The 17,601-nt window shown below is 38.7% G+C and overlaps 1 protein-coding gene across 1 annotated transcript in view; it reads left to right on the top strand.

The window, feature by feature from the left end:
- Positions 1-12,662: 12,662 nt before the first annotated feature.
- The window catches only part of MMRN1 (multimerin 1), a 50,185-nt gene continuing 45,246 nt past the window's right edge, over positions 12,663-17,601 (top strand). The window contains exon 1 of the mRNA XM_042812160.1: positions 12,663-13,312. Within this exon, the coding sequence (XP_042668094.1) occupies positions 12,786-13,312 (527 nt within the window). The 5' untranslated portion in view covers positions 12,663-12,785. The remainder of the gene's footprint in view (positions 13,313-17,601) is intronic.

Genomic DNA, 17,601 nt, shown 5'->3' with positions numbered 1-17,601 from the left:
GGTACATTGCATGCACCTGAGCTCCCTGCCTTCCCACCAGGTGCTCAATCAGTGGTTCAGGCTGTGACTTAGCATTTCTGCTGCAACTCTCCAACAATGAAACAATGAATCCAACAGTGCATTTTGTACAACTCACTTTCCTTTTCTGATTTTCCTGTGTTGTACAAACGTGTATGTATGGGAACTGTTAAGTCATGGCCTGAACCACTGATTGATCACTTGAGGTAAGCACTGAGTCATTCACATAAGCACAGGTGAAGGCAATTGAGCTGAGTGACAGGAAAAGGTGGAGCCTGGCTGTACCCCCTCCTAGACCCCATTTAAGGGCTGACTGCAGTGGGGGGAGGTTTTCTTTCTGGCAATTGCTTCTTTTGGAGTTTTTCCTGCAAGCGTAGGACAAAGGTTAGCATTTCATTTATTTATTTATTTACTTTTCTTCTCATTGTGTTAGTTCTTCTAGCTAAGCCTCTTGTAAAATGCCGGCCTAATTACGTTGTTCTGTTAATTGAATATTTGTTGGTTGTATAGCATGCAACTGTAGAATAAGGAATTGTGTTTTTTTTGGTTTTTTTTTTTGTTTTTTTTTTTTTTTACTAAGGAAGAGCATTTTTACAGTTTATGTTCTTGGTAAAATATGGGATTAGGAGTGTAGAAGACAATACCTATATATTGTGTAATAATTTAGTATTGGTTTTTAGGGAATTTGCAGTGAAACACAGCTAATGTATGGTAATTATAAAGCAGTAATATCTTTTCTATGTCTAAGTTAATTTGTTACAGTTCAGAGAGGGAACTGGGATTAGTTTTAAAAACAGCTATTGCTCTTAGTTTCAAATACTGTGTAAGATATTATCTGTTTACATAAATAAAAATTTCAGAGATGATGTAGGTAATATGGTACTCCTAATATGCTACCAGTTGCTATATTTAGCAGAACAAGTCTTAAGCGTTTTTCTTTCCTCAATTGGTTTTTGTAATCCAAGGCATTAAAGAATATTGTGAGTTCTGCTCAGTAAGCAAGCTGCATACCTGAGCCTAAACTACCACCACTTGTTTCTTATAGAGAAATCATTTTATCAGACAGATAAGCGGATGTTACCCATTAGAAGTTTGTTTTAGCCTTCCTGTGTTAAAGGATGGAACAAACTATTTGCTGATTTACATTTGGTTGGTACCTTTACCAACCTTTTGGTACATTTGGTTGTGCCTTTACAGATGTAATTGCTGAGAATTTTGTGTTTTTGACTGAATGTTGAGTAAAGTATTGAGAAGACTTTTTGGGGTTAAATTAAAAAAAATAGTATGGTAGAAAATTACACAGCATTTTATATTTTGGTGTGTATGGTAAAACAGGTATGTACATAATTTATTTTATTTCTAATGTTATCCTTCTGTGAATATTTGGAACAGAACTATTTGTGGAATAGGGAGTCACTTCAGATGAGAATTTTAGTTACGAGATTTACATACTGGTTGTTAAGGTAACAGAATTAAGAACTTTGGGAGCTTTCATCTGTGGCTAACATCTAAGTCAGTGCATTTTGCTTGACTGGAGAATTCAGTATCTAAAAACTAAAAAAACAGAAAAACAACAACAACAAAAAAAAAAAACAACCAAGAGTCTGAATTCTGAGAAGTGTTTATGCATTGGAGAAAACAGTTTGAATCTGCTCAAGATGTTGGACTTATTCAGCCACAACAGAACATGATATATTCTTCAATGTGGGTCTTGTAACTTACAGAGAGACTGTAGGCAAGGTTGCAGCTGATTAAGTGTATAGGAGAATAGGAAATGTAGTGGCACTGGACTTTGGAGCTTAGAGCCTAGTAAATGGCTGTAGAGTCAAGTTTCTACTGCTAGGTGCAGTTCATGTTAGTGGAAGGAAGGCCAGGCAGGCTGCAAGCTAGATTGATGATGATTAAACCAAAAAAACTAGGAGACAGAAGCATGCAAGAAGCAAGCTGAAGTCTTGACCTACTTTTATGTGAGACTTGCTAAGCACTCTATGCAAGCAAATGAACCTTTCCCTACTTAAGCCTGGAAATGTAGAATAGCCTTTACTGAAGAGGGTGCTCTTTGTTGCTTGCGAATTTAGATCTGGAAGCTGTTTGTCAAACTTGTGGTAGCACTGAGTTTTGCACCTGTTTAGCTATGCAGTTTCTCACTCTAGCACATGAAAGTTTTTCTATGAATACCTATGCAGATATGTTGAGAATAGTACATTTGATCTTCACGTTCTCAGCTAGAAAGAATTACCTTAGTGGACTTACATGAACAGATTTTTATTGTAAGATATATCGTGCTCTTTCCTTACAACTATAGAGGAATACTGCAATTTGCTTTCTTATTCTACTGCTTCTATCTTGACTGCTAAATACACTGCTCCCTCAGGTTGCCCTGTTCTCTCAAGCAGCTTTGGCTATCTGAGTTTTCTTTCTCTGCCATCAATAGGCTGTCTGAAATTTGTAATCACAACAGCAGGTGAAAAGGTTATCAAAGCCTGAATTACAGTTTAAACTGACAGCATCGTTACCCTTCAGTCAATCTCCATGCTAGAATATATAATATCTTTGTATACACTCAAGCCATGACCAACTTGAGAATGTGATTTCAGTTCAGTAGTGGAGTTCTGTTATGTCCCCAGGTCTACAAGGGACCACATGATACAGCTGCTTCACTAGAAGATACTTCTGATCTGAGTGTGGTATTTAAATGAACCAACATTCTGGATCTTTTGCTAGCATGAAGAGGCTATTTAAACAATTGCATGGCCAAGGAGAACAGGCGCAGGGCCCTAAGGACACCAACAGCTGTAGATGTCCTCAATAACCTCATCTGTGGTCTCTACTCTATACTCTTATGCTGACCTAAGGACTGTGACAAATAGAATATATTACTCACTTTCTCTGCGTATGATTTCTCCAGGTAAGTATTTCTATGTTCTAGAACTCATACACAAGATATGATTCTCACCTTCATGTTGAGAGCTGTCCTGTCAGAGATGACTTGTCCTAGTAAAAACCTCATTATCACAACACAGAGAAAAGAAGCAACTAACAACCTAAGTAACAATAGGAGACATCTGGCAAGGTTTGATTTAATCATCTCAGTTTTATTTGTGTTTATGTAGTGGAAATACTAAGTCATAGCCTGAACCTGTGATGGGGCACCTGGTAGGAAGATAGGGCCAACCAAGGGGAGCTCGGGTGCATGCAATGTATCTGAGGGACCAGAAGTGGTGGAACCCCTGGTTCCCCTTCCCAGACCTCATTTAAGGGTTGACAGTGCAAGTAAGGGTATTGTTTTGGAGATACTGGGATCTTGCTGCTTTGCTGTTGTGCTTTCTATTGTTAGTTTACAACCACATCCCATTTCACAGTTAGTCTTGATGCTATCAAAGTCAGCTGCAATTCAAAAGAACAATGATGGGATTGGAAGCTAGAATATATGAATATAACAACACAATGTATGGATTTAATAATTTCATTTCTTAAGAAAAATTTCTTCAGGAAATAGTGAAGAAACAGTAGTCCCATTGTAGGAGACTAAAAAACAAAAGAGCTTATCTCTCTATCAAAATATTGTTTACAATGAAAATCTAAGTTGAACCAGAACAGTCTGAATTTCACTAACATTATAACTGCTCTATGCAAAATGTACCATAACACTGTATATTACTTCTCTGTGCTGAATGTAACTCACATCATGTATAACCTGAACACAGGCCATGTTTAACATCCTGAGATAGATGAGAGATCAGTCATGCATTGAGTGTCCTAAAATGCAAACAATTCTGACCAAAACAACTCTACTGGATAAATAATGATAAAAATAATGATAATATAAGCATGCTAGAAATTACTATTAACTTGCTCTCATATTCGTGTCTGCAGTATCACTTTTCCCCAAACCTGGTTCAGACAGCAGTGTGCCTGAGCACTGTGCCATGCTGCAGACAGAACAGGATATACATGTATGTAAATACCTGAATGTATTAGATGGCTGTCATGGTGGGTTATTCAAAATCGCAATGGATCTCTAGCCAGGTGTTGCCATATTAATTTATATACCCTATAATTAATTCCTGAGTGGTTTTAGGCAGGCTGTAGCCTACTGCTTCAGGTATGTGTATTTTGTTGCACAACAACAGCTGCCATCCCAAAGTACTGTTATCTTTTCTACCCCTCCATCTCTCAAATTTATCAGTGAAGAGCAATTGAAACTCGGCAAATGTTCTGGCAGTGGCAAAACAACAGTGAAGCAGATCATGTGGAAATTGAAATGGGACTCACAGGGAGAATTTCATTATCGCAGGGGATGAGCATAGCTCACACTCAATCACAAGTGAGTGTGTTAGGCTGTGAGTGTAGCTTATGATCAATTGCAAGTATGTATCTTTGGCTGCCACCTGACAGTAAAATGTGCTACTCAATTCAAGCAGTTTGCAAACCCAGTAATAAGCCATTGTCATTTCATTTTACTGTGCCTTATAAGTTTGTCAAATCTGTATTTCCCAATGGACCTCAGAGCCCATTTAGAGACCCAGGGAGCTTCCCAGGCAGCCAGGCGCAGCTCTGTTCTGTTACAGTTTCTTTGGATTTTCATCTGCAATGCATGCCATTAGTGATGAGACATTTTACAAGAAATGAGACTGTGGTACCCCTGCCCATCTGCACCTAGAAATAGCCCTGGTTAAAATACCCCTGGTTAATGATCCTGTTTATTGGCAAGGCTTGTGCAGGACAGCAGCATGCACTGACATTTTTTTTTGCCCTTCCAATCTCAGTCATCTGCTCTCAGTATGACTGTTCTGCCCTCTGTTAACAGTATGTTGCATCCAAATTCAAGACTAGATTGCTTGAATTCTCCTTAATTTTATCACATTTCAAATCTTATATGCGAGACCAAGAGCTTTTAGTTATCTAAAAGCCTAAATCATTTAAACAAATACTTTTCATCTAGTTATGATGGTACTTGCACAGCTCAAAGTATTTGGAGTTAAAAGTGACTTGTATACCCTTGCACCATTCTTCTGTGCATGAAAGTTGGTGGCATCAGGAAGCAGGCAGCGAGTTATAGCACAGTCAGCATCCTCTGTTGTGAGAAGTAAGATGTGGATTCTTTCTTGTCACTCTGGAACTGGGTTAATTGTTATGTTTGCTAACAGTGACTATGCTCTCCTTTCTTCCTTAGTCTCTGACATCATTTTGACATCACATTTGTGTGTTTAATGTGTTTTTTAAATCAATTATTTTATTCACATATAATATATAGTGTGTTATATTAAAGTTCTGTACATATAATAGCTTTGTTCTTATCTGTTTCTGCTGTAACTATTTACTCAGCTGACAAGGTTTCTTTTGATAATCAACAGCTGACCAGTGCTGAGCTGTTTATAGCTTGGGGCTTCTGATATGATCCTGTGCCAGTGCTTTGGGGATCCTACTCTAATCTTATACCTGTGGTCCTTCACGATGTGTTTCATTTGAGGGTCCCAGACAATTCATTCTACGCGTAATTTCTACTTGCTATTGCTGTATGTTCATTACAGACAACAAGTTTTACGTAACATAACAGTAGAAAGAGGAGCAAACACCAAAATAAGTCTGGTAATAGAGATCTGATCAGCAACTAGAGGCTGTTGCTTCCAAAAAAGGCAAAAAAATCTTCAAGCATGCTGGAAGAAGTCCTGGCATTTCAGAAATTTTAGGTACAAGCAGAGAAAGGAAGACAAGCATCTAGCCCTGTCCCCTGCCTCTGAATGGGAAAGAGTTGGAGGAGATCGACAGTAACTTGCTTGTGCAGTAGGATCAGCTGGAGTAAGAAACTCTGCAGGTAGTGAAAGGGCAGGGTTTCTCTCTCTGTTAAAGCAACATCGAAAAGCAATGGGGCCTTTATCATCAGTGGTATTCATTGTAATAAAACATGTAAAGTTCAGGTCACCACCCTCCCAAGGCAAGAAGTAGCTAGTCAAACTAGTGACTGCTTTCATTTTTCTACATCTCTGAAGGTTTCTTATCATGGAATCATAGAATAGTCTGGGTTGAAAAGGACCACAGTGATGATCTAGTTTCAACCCCCTGCTATGTGCAGGGTTACCAACCGTTAGACCAGGTTGCCCAGAGCCACATCCTTGAATGCCTCCAGGGATGTGTTGTCCCCAGTGGCTCAGTGCTTGGAAAATGTCTTTCCTTTTTCAATACCTGAGTGTTATGTAGAAGGCTTAAGCAAATCTTGGTGTTTTCCTGTCAAGGATCAGGGAGGCTGCCTGATCTTTTCATAAGCATTTAAAGGCAATCCTAGAAGATAGGTTAAATGAGCTCATACTGCTGTACCTCCTGTAGGAACACTGTGCTTGGTGTCATACTGAGATCTTACACTCCTCAGTAGCTGGTCTTACTTTTGAACTACAAATGATAAAACTTATCAGGTTCAATTCGTTTTAAGTCTAGTTGTGTAGCAGAGTTGATAGAAGGGAGGAAAAGAGTTTCACAAGAGCCTTTGAAATTTAAATTCCTTAGCTTATAAAGAGGAACAATTTTACGTTTACTTTTATTTGTTTTGTAAGAGATTTTTATTTCAAAAGCTTTTTCTCAGTTATTCAATTTGTTTCTCTTTGTTCCATTTCCCTTTAATCTTGTCACCAGCAGTGACTGCTGTGGCAAATAAAACATACACAGTTATTAATGTGTAGATTTTTCTAGTGGCGAAAAAAACCCAACCATAAATGTTTTGATGAAACAAGATTTTCTTATTTCCTTTACTAAAAAAGAAACATTTTCTGTAGATCTAGTGACTTGCTCTTGGGGTTTCAGTTGGAAAGTGTGAACGAAAGAAAGAAGCTGGCATGAGAAACAAAAGAAATTACACTTATTCACTTGGTACAAGGATTTTGAGGTCTTCCGTTAAAGGTCAGCTGCTGTTGACCATTACTTTTTGCTCTTGTCTCCCTTGGCCCTCTCTTAACTTCCAGTTTTTCTGTAATTGTTACAACTAAGAAAGTGAGACCCTTCAAACCCAAGCACTTGTTTGACACTTCCTGTGTCACAGTTACTATACATGAGCATACATACATATATTTAGGTTTAGCACTCAAATCCCAAGCTCATTATTTTCTAAATTAGGCTCTTTCAGGCTCCAGTCCAAATCTGAACTCCCAGCAGCTGCAGTACATTAGTCACCCCTCCTTTGCCTTTTGGTTCCAAAAAAAAAAAAAAAAAAAAAAAAATTGCTACAATAGATCTACAATTAATCAAATTGAGGATTACACAGAGAGGTTCCTCTTACTCGCCTTTGGTTTTTCTCCCAGGGCACGTCAAAACTGCTAACTGATTTTCTAGGAATAGAGTTGATGGCATGCGCCAGTGAGGAGTCTCATGAATCTTTTTTCCACATGATGAGGAAAGCTCCTCTATAAATGGCAGAGGGCTTGCTCCTTGGTGATCACAGATCACAGAATCACCCGGGTTGGAAGGGACCTCAAGGATCATGTAGTTCCAACCCCCCTTCCTAGCAGGGCCACCAAACATACACATTCAGATCAGGTTGCCCAGGACCCCGTCCAACCTGGCCTTAAACACATCCAAGGACGGGGCATCCACAACCTCCCTGGGCAGCCCGTTCCAGGGCCTAACCACTCTCCTTGTAAAGAAAGAAAAGAAAGAAAGAAAGAAGTGATCTTTAAGGTCTTCTCCAACCTGAGCAATGATTCCTTGAAAAAGTGGAGTTCTTTGAGAAGCCTTGAGTATATTTAAGCTTCACACATTACTAAGGCTTCTGGAAAAACAGTACAGCCTTAAAGTGCAGCATACTCACAGTCACAGAATGAGGTTTTAAATCCAGGTTCAAAGACTGCAGGAAAAGATAAGTTTCAGATGATTCACAGGTTTTTGACAAAATAAATCTGGGTTTCTAGCTTTTCCCCATAGCTGTACAACATTTTCTGACTGGAAAATTGAAGCATGATCTCACTGGACGCATCCACAGATAATTTGCCTTATTTTCAGATGCCAAATTTTAAGGAACGTAGATCCCCAAGTATCTTTACAAGTAAATAAAAATGAAGAATAGCATTATAAAATAATTCTATAAAAGAAACTGAGGATCTTAAATTCAGTTTCAGAAAATCAGTTCAGGAAACTGGCTCCAGCCAGTCACTGCAAATAATATTAATCTCTTGTAAAGGCATTCAGCATCTTCAGCTCTTCTACCAAGCCTATGTATGAAACATGAAAACCTGCTTACTGATCCAGCTAGACAAAACACCTCTCTATCACAGGAAAGAGAGAGAACTACTTCTACAATCTCCCTGGGGTGTGCTGCAGTTGGTTCTGGTCTGGGATACTCAGCTTATCTCTGAGATACCTAAATTAAATTAAGAAGCTGCTATATCCTGCCCCAGTGCACTTGAAGGCATGGAGTTGCCAGCTGGGAAGCACCAGGCAAACCAGCTTTCTTTCCCCACTGAACTACAAAGCAATTATCCAAACAAAACTCACTACAAATCATCTAAGACTGACATTTATTCCTTGCAGTCCTAGGAAAATGCATGGAAGCTTTTTATGTTTATATATGCAAGGTTTTTTATGTTGATTGCTTTTTACACCTTTTGCTCACTGATCCTTCTACTTGGAAAAAGCTAGTGGACTTCCACTGTCCCTTTAAGCAACCATGACTCTCCTCCAGACAGAGCAGATCAAGAGGTAAAAAATAAATAAATCTATTTTTCCGTGAAAAACCTATCTACAGGAAAAGTGAGAAAACAGTGTGGTTGTAGAAAACCAAGTTTGTATATTTGCCATGGAAACAGCATTTACAAGAAACATGGTGATGGGAGGAATATCAACTACTGCCTCAGTGCAATTACTGCAACATGGAGGCTCAGCCAGCTGCTGGTTGCTCCTTGCACAGCCTGACAGAGCTGTCAGTTTTATTAACTTGGTAATTATGGGTTGTTTCTGGCTGCGATGCTTGAGATGCCACATGTATCCTTCGCTCTATTCAGGAAATACAAGGGGTGAAATAGGAGAAACTGAAGATGGGAAGGTGCCTTGATCTGTTATGTTCCCTGCTTGATGCCTTGTTCCTCTTTGGTCACTTTTCCCTTCCCTATTCCCTTTTTGCTACCAAAGCTATAATGGAAGCTTCCTGATTTCTCTTCTCCTCTGTGTGGATGTGAGCAGAAATAAAGCCAAACCAAGCAATCATTTTGCCAAAGGAAAAAGAAACACATGCTGAATGCAGTCTGCAAAACAGAGATGATTCATGCTCTGGATTAATTAGCAGCATTTGATGACCTGCTCATCATCAGAATAGAGAGGTGTTTAGTTGCTACCACTGTTCAAATAAATGTCATTTGCCAGTCCCCTGCTGCCATGCTGTTTTGAAGGGTTCATCATCTTTCTTTGTGGAACCATCTTCTACTGTGAGAATGCAGCCCAGTGCAGGTTTGAACATGTGCTACCAAGAGAGGAATTATTGCTCCAGTTTTCTGTAAAAGTCCTGGCTTCCTTCTAGCTTTCATAGAGAATTCTTGATGAATTTAGTAGGAAACAAGCAATATGGAAGCTTTTCAGTGCTTATTCCTGGCAGCACTGATTTGTTTTTAACAGTGTTTCTATTAAAGCTTTCTTGGTAGCAGATGTGTGGGAGCTTCACACTGCAGACAGGTTAAAAGTGCATCCAAGAAATTTCCGAGCTTCAGAAATGACTGCTTAGTCCACATCTTGCCACGTTCCCCTGAATTAAATGCAATAAGGCAGAGCTTTGACTCCAGGGGTTAGCCAAGCTTTTCTTAGTGTTGGATTTAAAGCTACTGAAGTAACTGTTGTTCTTCTAGGTCTTTGCTGATTTCTAGGCCCTTGGGAATGTCTTTGTCTCCAGAATATTATGAGCATTCCACAAGCTAAATTGACATACACCTGAATTTACTGAAGGCTGCTAAAAGAGGCTGTGATGGTCACTGGAAACCATTGTCTTCATCCCACTTTGGAGGTAGTACAGGGAAGGAAATAGCCAAGGCTAGAGCTCTGCATCAACAAGTAATTTGTTTTGTTCCAGGAAAATCCCAGTGGTTTTGCTTTATTTGCAACTGATTTATTTGCAATCTTATATCAGTTCTGGAAAGGAAACTCTGGAAGCAGCTCAGCTGTAGGCTTGTTTATTTTTTTAAAGTAAACCGTGCCAGTTTTTACTTTCAAAACCTTAAGGATAGGCTGAAGTTAGAGAAAGCAAAGCAGAGAGCAATCTGTCTCATCTTGGAGGCCTTTTCCAACCTTGGTGATTGCATGATTATATGATTTTTTGCTCAATTACTATTTTTTCAGTGGCTTGTGATTCAGATCCAGCATGCAGCAATCTGAAACTGATATCCGGTGTTTCTGACAGTCCCAGACAAAGAAAAACAGCTTCAACCAATATTAACATTCAATCAGCAGCCCAGACATTTATTAATGAAACTACACTAACAATAAATTTTAAGACTCTTCAATTGCAGGAAAAAGCCTGTTGTAATGAAATCTTCCAAGCAACCAGAAGTCAGATTGTTTTCCATAGCTATCCTGTGCACTGGTAGAAATCTGCATTTGCTGTACTGACTGTAGAGGCATAATTAACACTTGCAGTGGAGTAACACAAAGCAGAATGCGAGCTTTATTTGTTAGGCAAGTTGATTGTATGAATTCATCAGATAAAATTTTATTTCTAAAACCAACTTGCATTTAATTTGCAAATACAGCCAAGACTTAATTTACCTCTCTTTTTACCTTGGGATTTCTAAAAATATGAGATGATGAATGCAAACTCAGGAAATTGTTTTAATTCAAAATCATAAATGTAGAGCTCAAAAAAAGAAGTATTCACTTGTAGCCTTTAAATAGGCTGCTCATTAGACTGTCTGCTGTGTACTACATACAAAAGGTATTTTAAGGATTTTTACTAAGAATGAGAAGAATAGAGGAAGAACCCTTTCGATGTAAAAAAAACAAACTCTTTATATTGAGCATCCATCTCCCTCTGATCATTTGTGTGTAAATTCCCAATGTTACGTTTAGGCTGCAATTAATGCTAGTTTAGAATGCCATCTTGTGTTGCGCAGCCCTGATTGTGAAAATAACTTCATGCCCTGCAAAGCGCTGAAAAAACTGGAAACATGTAGGATAAAATACCCCCTAAACAGCCTTGATTTTAAGATCTTAAACCTTAAATGTCTTATGGAAGTGGCTGCTGGAAATTAAAGTGCAATAAAAGGGAAGGAACTGACTCAGTGATTTAAGATATTCCTTTCAGCTATGTTTGTGGGTGGGATTGAGTTAGTAGATTTAGTGTTATGTATTTAGAGGTGCACAAATATGGGTCTACATTTGAACTAGGTGTCTAAACTAGTGAGCTTCTAACACCATCTGACATGCTCTCAAGTATCCTGAACTCAAAGGGCACATGTATACCATGGATCATATGCCATCTTTGCTGGGACCATGTGAAAGTATCTTGCATCAAAGAGGATCTGAAATGGCACCAAGTGTACAATGAAGTTCAACAAGGGGAAGTGCCAAGTCCTGCACCCAGGGAGGAATCTGATATTTCCTATGTGGGTAAGCAGGCACAAGTTACCCAAACGGTTTATGGAGTCCCTTTGGAGATCTTCAAAAGTCACCTGGATATGTTCTTGGACAGCCTGTGCTGGCTGACCCTGACTGAGCAGGGTTTGGACTGCTTGTTCTGAGATATGCCTTCCAACCTCAACTGCTTACATTATCCCCATTCCATCAAAAGTACAAAAAAAGCTGCTTCATCATGTCTGTGGGCAATATAGATACTGAGAGCTGAACCACATGGTTATCTTTACTTGGTAGTAAAGTCCCCTGTTAACCACTGTCACATGGTTCCTGGACAGAGTAACTAATGAAAAAATTCTTATTCTCTCAACTGAACTGCTTCCTCTGCCAAACTCGATTCATTTTTTTACACTATGGTAGGACATTCTGTTTTTCTGTTGCTCTTTTTTTTCCCCCAGTGAAGGTTCTAAGCGTGCTGCTGGGGTGATGTATCAGCTCAGGACTTGATTCCAATTCTTTTTCAGAGGTAGCATTCAGAATGCTTTGAATGTTGAGAGCAATTCTATAGGACCAGGTATTGTTATAAATAACCAGTTACTTTCAGGTAAGTAATCGAATTATAGACTTGTTGCACAACTCGTTCTTCAGTATTTCCCCACTTCTGGCATGAAGTGTGGTTAAATATTCAAAGCAACAGACAAGATGCAACAAACTGAGCTTTATGTAGTATGGTAGTTTTTCCAATTTTGTTTTTTTTTTTTTTTTAATGACAGGGTCACAAACCATCCCAAGTGTGGTTTAGAACAGGTGACAAAGTCACTTGTGTTCTCTGGTCGTGTATATGTGAAAGGAAAATTACCTAATTATTTCATCTATTTTCCCCCGGGATTACCTTACAGTACATATTTTTCCACATTTCTATTGTGTTGTTAACCTCTATCCTGCATGTTCTGCAGAAACTTCTTTCTTCCTTCCACAAAGGCTGTCAGGCTCCTGCTTTCCAAGGGTCATAGGTTGCAGGGGAATCCACAGAAACAGGAAACCAGGCTTCCTCAGTCAGTTTTCAAACACCAAAATCTGTTTCCTTTCTACAAAACATAAAGCCCAGCAGGGCATTCTATGGTGGGCTCTCATCTGTATGAGTAGCAGCTCAGGAGGAGAGAGAAGCTATAGGGTTCTTGCTTGGGAAATAAATGTGAGACATCCAGTAGCACTTACAAACCCGCAGAATGAAGGAGGTAATCTTTTTGCTCCTATTGCTCTTACAGAGTGGCAGCAATGGGTTTAATCTTACAGGAAAGCTCTGGGTCACAGACCAAGGTGGTGAAGCCCTGACAAGTGACACAGATTTGACTCCATCTCCAGCTGCAGTGCATGGTTCTGTGGATGCCGGTACAACTGCAAGATCGCCTCATTCTGAGATTCAAGCTGCCGAGGAGAGTGTGTTGCAGGTACTCATTTCTGCATCTTCAGGCAGGACTCTGGGACAGAAAGCTCTGAAGAAAGCCTCCAATGCTACGACCTCTGTCCTTGCGAGCCAGTCAAATGGACACAGTGATGGGAACTCTGACATAGATAAGATCAGAAACTTGCAGAGCAATGTAAGGAAGGCTCCTCTACAGCAAGAGGTCACTACAAACCAGGATACAGCTATAGAGAACAGGAATCCCAAGCAGCCTTCCCGCAGCATTGGTATCACCAATGTTCAAAGGGATGCCAACTCTAAACCATCTGGCTTTGAAGCTACTAGAGGAAAGTAAGAAAAACTACACATTTTTTCTTGTCTTCTATTTAAGAACACTACTGGTTATTTTCCTTTTCTCAGAGAAATAATAAAAGTCCTAGTAATTTTAGTAAAGCTATTTTCTGAGCTGAGGTAAGACTATGAAGAAACCATCAAGGAACCAAATCTATAATACATACTCATTCAAAACCATTTAGTTATGAAAGACTGAAGGTTGCAGTTTTTAATTCTTGAGGTGCTTATCTCAAAGACAACAGGAAAGTCATTAACACATATAGGCAGGGAAGGACTACGATAGAAGCCTCCCTGTTCTATGCATGGTAAACTTTTCTTGTTCTCTTTTCTGTGGATAAAAGAAATTTCAAGTGCAAGATCTCATTCTATTGAAAATGATTTTGATTATATTATTCCTAACTAAACTTATAAACAATTGAGGATACAAATTAGGGCAGCATGTGACAGCTAGAAGCATTTTATTCTGATACAAATTTACTGCAAATAGTGTCACAGGTGAATGTGCATTCAGAAGTGTGTAGCTCAGTATGTAATGGCTATGCTTAACAGATAAATTGTACTGTCTAGCTTTATAACTCTGAACACTCAGTTGTTTTCTTTGTGCTACCATGTCTTCCATTCTAAATGGGGATACTGAGTTTGGACATGTTAAAAGCTTCACTTAATTGGTGATGTATATTCAGATACTGGTAGAAAATGGAAGGCACGAGGGACTGGTGTTTTTCCATACTGTTTATGGACAGTGGCTTTCTTCTTTTCATTGTACTTGACAAATGCTAATACTCGAAACGTGGAAAAACTCTTAAATTCACATTAAAAAGAATGTACCAGCTCTAAGAAATACTACTACAATTATGTTGTAGTGTGAGACTATAAGCTAATGCTCCTCCAGACTCAAAAAAGAGATTCCCATTGACCTGAATGTCTTTGATTAAGCGTAAGTGAAGTGATGTGGGAAAGGCACAAAGGAAAAGAACTCCTTACCTCAGCTGAGAAGAGATACTGGCTAAGATGCTGTGTTTTTCACATAACTTTCCTAATATATTCCAGAAGTGAGTGTCATCTGTTACAGCACCTCATCGCAATTTTTGACAGCATCTGACATAACCTGGGTAAAATGGTTTCTCTTTATTTCTTGGGCCTTATTCCTTCATCTCCTTTTATGTAAAGCCTTAACATCTGCTAAGCTGAGAGTTTTTTGAAGTCCTCCTCAGCTCTTCCAAAGAACAGGATTCCAATGAAATTAATCTTCAGGAAAACTTTGTGAATTGGCAAGTATTGTTTCTACCTTTTACATAAAATGTATAAGCAGAAAGCAAAAACTCAGTGTTAAAAAGGATCTCCTATATTTTTTTTTTATTACAATAGGATGTGGTTGCAGCTCAGGACAGGCAAAGGAAGTTATTTTGTGTGGCCCCCTATTTCATGAGTGATCTAGGAGCAGCCTGCTGTGCAGCATACATATAAAGGTCTTGTTTTGAGTGCATTGAGGAAGTTAGGCATAAAGCAATGTTTACAGATGATTGTCACAGGACTGAGTAGCAGCACAAAATCCCATCTTAAAACCCAATGCTGAATCCCCAGCCTCTTTCTCAAATTGTTCTAGGTGTTGTTTGATCCTTTTCACATCTTCTTGTCTTACAAGCCTAGTCGTCCTACTGCAAACAAGTGTTTTTATGAGCAGTATGATCTGAGCTTTTCTTTCTGATTTATCACCAACCTAGGCCATGACTTTAAGTCACTACACTGTTTTTTTTCTCCCTTTCCCTTTGAGTTAGACTTGAATGAATAGTAAGGTTCCTTGCAACTCAATTTCCTTCAGTAAAGCCATGACAAAATGCCCAGACTTATATACTTACTGTTTCAAGTCACTGCTGTGAAGCACTTGGAAAACTACTGCTGTGAAACTGTGCATAAAAGTCCAACTATTTGATTTATTATACGCAGGTTTTATTGACTACACTCTACATCCACTCCTAGCATGTTTTTTCTTTTTTTCTTTCTCCTTTTTATTTTGCATCATTATTACAAATGAACTGAAATGCTCTAAAATTTCCAGTAAATACAGATTTCATTGAGGTTTCCTTATTGAATACCTGAGTACAGCTTGAGTGAGTCAGTAGCAGAATTCTAGTTGTAAAGCATGCTATCTGAGGAAATTGGGAAGGAAAAAGTTGCTTTTAGCTTTAATTTAAAATTAAAGGAACTCTTAAGTTGTAGGCTATTCCAACCTGAATATTCAGATGACCTTGTAGAAACTTCATGACTCTGTAATCGATCATGGCAACCCCTTCTGCTAAAATTTGTGCAGAAATGCTGATGTTAAATGGTTCCATATACAAGGGTGGTGGCCGAGAAGACAAGACAAGAACAAGAAAACAAAACAGGCAAGAGTAAGAAAAACAAATTATGAGCCTTTAAATATATATTTGTAATTAATTTATAATTTATAATAAACATACTTTGTTGGAGAGTCTCCAGGGCAGATTATTCACAAGGCACAATATGTGCCCATTGCACAGAATTAATTACCCACACATCCTCTTTTTGAAAGAGGTTGTGTGCTCTGCTGATTTAATTACAGATGGAAATCTCAGTTTGCTCTACCCTAGATTATTTGAGGATGAAATCATGTATATAAATCAAATAATCCCTAGAAATACCGATAGGTCAACAGTGATGGGGCAAGGCCAAAGGCAGAATCACATCATCGGTAAGGTTGGGAAAGACTTCTGAGATCAAGTCTAATTGTAAGTCCATCCCACCATGCCCAATAAAGCATGTCCCCAAGTGCCATATCTGAATTTTTCTTGAATGCTTCCAGGGACTTCAAGCATGAGCTAAAATGAAGCTGGAAAACTATAGCAGAGTTTTTTCTAAATTTTGGAGAAATTAAATGTAAGCAGTAACTTAGTGTCAAAAAAGACAATTGATAATATGTTGCTTTCAGTTGAGTTCACGTGTGATGCATCTTTTTCAGCCTGTGAAGAGAAAAGAATTTTGGTATTTCTTTTTATTACAAAGCAGCTTAAATAACAGTAAAACTATGGAGGACATCAGAGGCTAAATCTTGAGTCTAGAACACTCATCCTTTCATTCTGAACACAATTTTACTAATTATTATTCAAGGCAGCTCCGGAATACACAAGACAATCATTTAGGCTGTAAGTTAACCATATTGTCTCCATGCTGTTGAATGACACTATATTATTGTATCATCTTAGTGCTTATTTCAGAATTTCCAATTATAATGAATCCAGTGAGTCTTTGTGGATTTCCCTTACCATGCATAGCGCTGAGGTGACGGTATTTTATTGCTAAGCACAGAAGGCTTTAATAAAGTCAACACCAGGGACAGATTTGCTCAGCTGTCATGTGGTAGAAATGCTGAAATATTTCATTCTCAAGGCCAGAGCTCTCCCCAGAAATCTCTCCCCAGAAATTTCTCCCCAGAAATTGCTTCTGCTTTTATCCACCTGACAGAATTTCTAGTGTACTGGTAAACTTAAATGAGTGGTTCAGCTCAGCAGATGGTTCAAGTATAGAAGAAACACAGAAACCTGATTTAACTGCCTGGTTAATGTAAGGTTGGCAGTCTCTTTTGATCATGTCAATTTTTAATGGAGCAGAGAGAACAATTCTTAAGTGGATTTCTTAAGATTTTGCCTCACTGTGCATTTACAATAATTAAAACTCATGCATGACTTACATTTCTGCCTCACTAGGTGTATTGACTAGAACCTGGAAGAGAAAATCCCTTACGCTAGTGCTGAGGCTGCCTTGGTGGTTGAATGTCAGAAGGTGTTTGATGGTACTATGCCTTCATAACATTGTATTCCAGCTATGCAGAATGCATTTACAATGATACTCTCTTCTCCAGTAGCATTTTGAAGGTAATTCTGAAGTATGGCTGTGAGTCTACAATTTAATTTCTCTGGATATGATCAACGTAGTATAATTCCTATTGCAGTCGTTAAAGAAAACAAAACAAAAACAAAGGAAATCAGTAATTTAGGTGCTTTTATTCATTACTTTATTGCTAACTCATCCATTGAATGGGGGGAGCTGGAGGGGAGATGCAGAGGACGTAATAGTGTGGTTCAGTAACGATGGTATGAGTATTTAGAGACTGGTACTGATTTCTGCTGAGCATTGCAGTAAAACAGCTAATGGGAAACTGAGAGTACTGGTGTGAAATATAAATCTTACCAGATTACGCAGATTAGGTACTACTGTATGCTGTACAGCAAGACTAGTGTAGGGCAACCAACCAATCCACAGGGTAC

Source organism: Centrocercus urophasianus, unplaced genomic scaffold (genome assembly GCF_019232065.1).
Source record: "Centrocercus urophasianus isolate 14NV4802_14NV808 unplaced genomic scaffold, USGS_Curo_1.0 seq_13, whole genome shotgun sequence".
Lineage (NCBI taxonomy): Eukaryota > Metazoa > Chordata > Aves > Galliformes > Phasianidae > Centrocercus > Centrocercus urophasianus.
This window is presented reverse-complemented; position numbering and strand designations above follow the sequence as displayed.